Source organism: Urocitellus parryii, unplaced genomic scaffold, assembly GCF_045843805.1.
Source record: "Urocitellus parryii isolate mUroPar1 unplaced genomic scaffold, mUroPar1.hap1 Scaffold_379, whole genome shotgun sequence".
NCBI classification, from domain to species: Eukaryota; Metazoa; Chordata; class Mammalia; order Rodentia; family Sciuridae; genus Urocitellus; species Urocitellus parryii.
This window is the reverse complement of record NW_027553404.1, coordinates 167,878-173,877: the sequence shown is the minus strand read 5'-3', so window position 1 is coordinate 173,877 and position 6,000 is coordinate 167,878. Positions and strand designations below refer to the sequence as shown.

At 45.1% G+C, this 6,000-nt stretch overlaps 1 protein-coding gene across 1 annotated transcript in view; it reads right to left on the bottom strand.

Annotated features, from left to right (window-relative positions):
• Nucleotides 1–291: 291 nt before the first annotated feature.
• Nucleotides 292–6,000, bottom strand: part of LOC144252242 (xylosyl- and glucuronyltransferase LARGE1-like) — a gene marked incomplete at both ends in the record, with an annotated part of 172,437 nt that continues 166,728 nt past the window's right edge. Inside the window, one exon of the mRNA XM_077794693.1 lies at nucleotides 292–404. Within this exon, the coding sequence (XP_077650819.1) occupies nucleotides 292–404 (113 nt within the window). The remainder of the gene's footprint in view (nucleotides 405–6,000) is intronic.

Below are 6,000 nucleotides of genomic sequence, written 5' to 3'. Positions count from 1 at the left end.
CCTTGAAGGAAACTGTGGAACCTGGGTCTCTTCCTCTTCTCTTTTTTATCTTGGTCAGGAGGTGAGTGACTTTCCCTGCTCCTCCTCGTGCTCCTGCTGTGACATGCTGCCTTGCAACAGGCCCAAGGCAACGTGGCCAAGAGACCAAGGACTGACACCTCAGAAACTCTGAGCCAAGACAAACCTTTCCTGTTTATCAGCCCATCGTTGCAGGTGTGTTATGGAGATAACACACTGTATGCTGACCTACCCAAAGGCACTCAGAATAACAGCCCTAACTTGGCCACTCACCTGGTCAGCCAAGGATGTAGACAGCATGCCCATGAGCTCCCTCTCAGCCGTCAGTCTCCACATCTGCTCCCATTTCATCTTCCGCAGCTTGTCCAGAAGCAGCAGAATCACCCCTGGGCAATGGCATAGGATAGGAGAGTAAGGTAACAGTAAGACAGAGACAGGCATACCTGCTTGGCACAGCCACAGTCTCTCGGGGACAGTGTGTCTGAGGCATTCTCATTGCACAAGGAAGCACCAAGACCCCCAGGGCTGCAGCGAGAACCAGTGGGGTGGGTGACTGTGCCTTGCCCCTTCTAGAGCTGGACTGTGGTGATGGCCGCACCACAATAGGCTGTGGACTTCACGTCACTGAACTGTAACATAAATGTAGCTAAAATGGCAAACTTGTGCATGCTTTACCCCAACAGTGACAGTGACGATCCCAGCTTGCTCTTGACAAGCAGTACCTTTCTTACAAGTGCTCGGTTCCCCCTGCCTTTTTCCCTGGAGGTAGGACACTCTTAGTCAGTATGGCTGATACCTGTGGCCTAGGTACGACTTATCTTTACAGACAGAAACAGCTCCTCTGTGACTTTATTTGTCTTTGCAAATCTGCTTAACAATTATTGACAAGTGTGGGGCTGGCCTCAGTGTTCCCAGTGGCCAGAGGGTCTTCTCCGGCTCATGCGGAGTCAGCATGTGTTTCAACTTCAGCTGAAGGCCATGCTGATGCTGGGTCTTTAAGATGAGCTCTAAAGTCTTTGGCCTCACAAGAAACTAGTAATAGGAGCTGGATTCTTCCTCCTTCCCACCTTCTTAGGGTTTTTGTGGGGAGGGATCTGGGTGAATTGGGAATGGTACAGGGAGGGAAATTTCCACTGTTTATCCTTTGGTATTTTTAAGAATGCTTGCACAACTAAATATACTGCTCAGGCCAATTAATTAATTCTACAATTAATTACAATCTAATTGGGAAGTACATCTTGGCTTAGGTGAGTGGCTTAGAAACAGCTGTCTACCAACAGGTTCAGTCCAAATGTGCAGAGAAAGCCCAGAGCTGAGAACACGAACAGCCAAGAGAATGTCCCTGTAGGCCACTGCAGTTGGTGTGGCTGATGGGATGGTTACACCCAGCCCCCCCCCCCCCAATCAATCCTCTTCAGGATGCTTAGCTCAGCAGAACGGCCACTGGAGCAAACTCCAGGCAGTTGAAAAATGAACTCAGTCGATACCTGGTACATACATTTCTAAGGCTGTAGGAAGACTGATTTCCCCAAGTCAGACATAAATGGTGACTCTAAGACTTTTTACTTAATCAAATGGCACATATTTGGAGAAAAAGTATATTCACCATTGAGTGAAGGGTGTTTGGTTGACAGAGTTGTACTAAAACACATGCATGGAGATGGGAAGAATTCGTAAGTCAGAAGGCCCATTTTATCGATCTCCTTTGGGCTTCATTAGGGCTTCTGCATATACTACTTCCTTAAAACCCCCGAGCTCTTTACAAGGTATTATTCATCATCCTTAGTTTATCCGTGGGGAGGCTGAGGGGCTGACTCAGACACTTGTCCAACTCACAGTTTAAAAGTCACTAGATCAGACTCATTCGGATCTGCCTGACTTTAAGGCCAGTGCAGCGCCTACCAGTCTACCCCCCGCAGAGCCAAGGAGGGCTGATTCTCAGTTCCTACCTGTGCCACATGAGGAGAGTGCTGCTTGCCCTACACTACTCAGAGAACTGGCATGCCCTTGTGGTAGGCTGGTGGCCTTTACCCAACAATTCTACTGGAGAAAACCCAAACCACCTCATTCGAAGCGCATGCCAATTTCCATGGTGTAAACACCCCCAGTTAGGGTCACTTCAAGAGAGTTGTGTGATGTCGTTGAACACGGAGCTGGGAAGGAATGCAAGACAACTGGCCCTCCTGAGCCATATGAGCAAGATCCGGCACACCACTGAAACTGTTCCCCAAATATGGACATATTTTTAGAAACAGTAAAATTTGCCACAGATGTATTATTTGATTGCTTCTTCGGTGAAAAAGGAAAGACATTTACAAGTTAAAGAGAACATTGCGATGTAAGTCACTGGTGATTGATGCAAAAAATAGACTCGAGTCAAATGTGTGAAAGAGAATTTCATTATGTCTTGTTGCAAAAATTAATTCTAATTAGGTTGGATCAAGGCTCCAACATATAGAAAAAATGGGGGAGGGGATTTTAGAAGATCTAGATGAACATTTTAAAGCCTCCAGAGTGATCCACGGTAGATCTGGCCTGTCTCTGGGGGCCGAGTTGAGAACTGATACTTTTAAATGGTGCTAAGACTTGTTGAGCCTAAGTGGCAGATGTGACCCAGCACTGTTTGCTAGACTACTGGAAAAGGGGTGGGGTCAAGAACAGAGGACATCTCAGGGCACAAAATCGGGCTGAAGCTGGAGCTGGGGGCTGCGGTTGCGTCTGATAAAGAATGTCCAGAGGACTAAATGGAGAAACACAAGTCTGTTATCCCAGTGACCGAGACTTTAATTATGTGGTTTTTAACTTACTTTTAAAATGATAAGTTATTTCAAACTAAGAGAAACTGATGTAAAAAATGCATAGAAACTAATGTAAAAAATACCCACCACTCAGAGATCTTCCAACTTATCCTACCTACTCTCCTCCATGGAGGCAACCAGATTCCCGTGGTGGTTGTGCTTCATGTCAATGCCTGGTTTTATATTTTTATTCTCTATGTATATGACTACAACCAATATATGTTGGTTTTGGTGTTCTGCATCACCTATTTCCCATTTTGACTTGCCTTTCCACCCACTGTTATCTCTTTAAGATTTAATCATGTTGGGTTGTGTATCACTGTGTATATATATATTTTTTAAGATAGAAGACAGAGCAATATTTTTTTTAAAGAGAGAGAGAGACAGAGAGAGAGAGAGAAAGAGAGAATTTCTAATATTTATATATTTATTTATTTTAGTTTTCAGTGGACACAACATTTTTATTTGTTTGTGGTACTGAGGATTGAACCCAGGCTGCACGCATGCCAGGCGAGCGCGCTACCGCTTGAGCCACATCCCCAGCCCCAGTATCACTGTATATTTACCTGTGTTAACTATAGGGAAAAACAATAAAGGAAAAACCTACTGGTATTAAAAAAAAAAAAGATTTAACCATGTCAATATTTCAAATATGCAATTACTTCATTCATTTTATAAACATACCACAATTTTTTTTGAGTATTCCCCTCCTGAACTATATTTAGTTATGGCCTATGTTTTTGCTGTTATAAACAATGCTGCAGCGGGGCGTGGTGGTACAGGCCTGTAATCCCAGCAGCTTGGTAGGCTGAATCAGGAGGATCGAGAGTTCAAAGGCAGCCTCAGCAATGATGAGACACTAGGCAAGTCAATGAGACCCTGTCTCTAAATAAAATGCAAAATAAGGCTGGGGATGCGTCTCAGTGGTCGAGTGCCCCCCAAAAAATCCCAAACCACCCCCATCAAAAAATGCTGCTGCAATGAACATCCTGATCCCAATTCATGTCTCCTTGGGCAAAGGCATGAGGATTTAGCCAGGAAATGCCTCCAAAGTTGTATAAGAACTGTAGTGTTGATGGTGCGACTTGTTCTGAAACATCTCCAACTACTCCATCTTCCTTCTCTCTACTAGTCATGTCTTCACTGAGACTCACGGATTCCACACTTAAAATGAGTTTTACCTTTCTTCTTTCATTCATTCAAGTTATTTATTGAGTGTCTACTCTGTGCTAACCAATGGAGGCTGACTTGCACTTGGTTTTCTTCCCGTTGTTTCCCAGTCTCATGGGATACATTTAAGATCTTAGCTCAACATACATTTACCGGAGGGGCAACATTTGCCAGGCCTTTCTGTGGGAATACAGATTCCATCTCTCTGACTCCCACTCCACTAGGATTCCACGTAATCACTGCAGTCACTGAGGATGAGTGCTGCTTATTAATGGGACTTGGGGTGGGGGCGCTCACTGGGCCTGGCTGGGATCTGGTCAGGCATCTGGGGAGGGGGGTGGGGAGTCTGGGGAAGCAACATGGACCAAGGAATGGAGGGAGGAGACAGGGTAGCAAGACTGGATTATGCATGACCCAGAGAGTGTGCTGGTTAATATGGGATGCTATGGGGCAACTGTTAGAAGGTGAGCAGGGAATGAGTTGAAAAGTCTTTCATTTATGCACAGGTGCTTTCCACCATTTCCATGCAATTTCCAAGATTAAAATGATGTTCTAATAACCCATGGACAGAAGGGCTGATCCAGGGGCTCCAGCTGCCCTGGCCCCAATCAATTACCCCAAAGCTCAGGGAATGTCACCCGTGTATGGCACACTGATTGGGAAATTCTGCTGAGGATTCCTGGGAGCTAGAGAAGGGTTTTGAGCAAGGAAATGGCCGGGACTAAATTTGTTTTAGAAATGCCAACCTAATGCTTTATCAAGTCATTCCATAAGATCAAAGCCTCTGGTATCTCAGACTGGTTTAAAGAACAAGCCCTGACCCTTGGTTAGGGCAGCTCCATCTGAGTTTTGCCACGAGTTAATTCTTTTCCTTTCCATCAGATCACTCTTTCCAGCAGAACTGGCACAATGGCACATGGGAATCGCAGCTTCCAGGTCTGCTAGTGCGCTATCCTTGACCTCACAAGCCCACCACTGGGGCCCTGTCTGGCCTTTAATATGGGCCTTGAATTCAGAACTTATTTTTTCTGTAGTTCGTTCAAGGAATTTTTCCCCTGTTTTATTCACTGAGTTAACTGGGAACTGAGTGGAACACAATCCTTGTTTTTAGGGAGCAAAGCCTAACAGGGAAGAGGATGGTAACTAACAAGAGGCAAGATGCACCTTCCTGACCAATGGCAGGTGGTGGAACTGCTGTGGTCGTTGGGGGACAAGGAGCAAGGTTGCAGTCAAGGGGAAGCATCAAGGAAAAGCTTCCTGAATAAAGGATGCCTAAACCATCACCTTCAGGATGCAGAGGATTATCTCAGTGAGAGACAACAAGAGTGAAGGTCAAGCCAGCCAGGCTTCTCCCTGCAGGACAGGGGATTCACTGGGATGGGCTTCTGAATGATGATCAGGTAGATAGCAGATTTCCCCACCACACTTGAGTAGCAGAACTAAAATGGTAATGGTCCATTTCCACCTCTTCTCCCCAAAAAGATGATTAAAAAGAGGATACCTAAAGTTGTGTAGCACAGGGAAAAACATTTGTGTTTGCGCATGAATCTATAATTAGCTACAGGTTAGTCATAAAATAAATATCCTCATGTCCTCACACTAATGCAACAGAAAGAATCTTGGGGACACGGGTGCTGTTGGAGCCACCCTGGAAAGGGAGGCTGAATGCAGAGAAAGAACCACAGTATGGGAAAAATGAGTCCTGATGTTACTCACTGCAGAAGTGACTCCTGGAAAGGCCACTACGATTCTGAGCCTTGGTTCCTTATTTGTAATATGGGACAATCCCACATTTTTGGAGGATTAATTGTATCTTCAAAAGTTCAGGGGATATAGCTCAGTTGGTATACAGTGCTTGCCTTGCATGCACAAGGCCCTGGGTTCAATCCCCAGCACCACAAAAAAGTATACAGTAGGAACAGGATCCATTAATGCTGAATTGAGAACTAGTAATTGATCATTAATATCCTGACCTAGTAATTCATGAAGGAGCCTGAATTTACAGATCATTTGA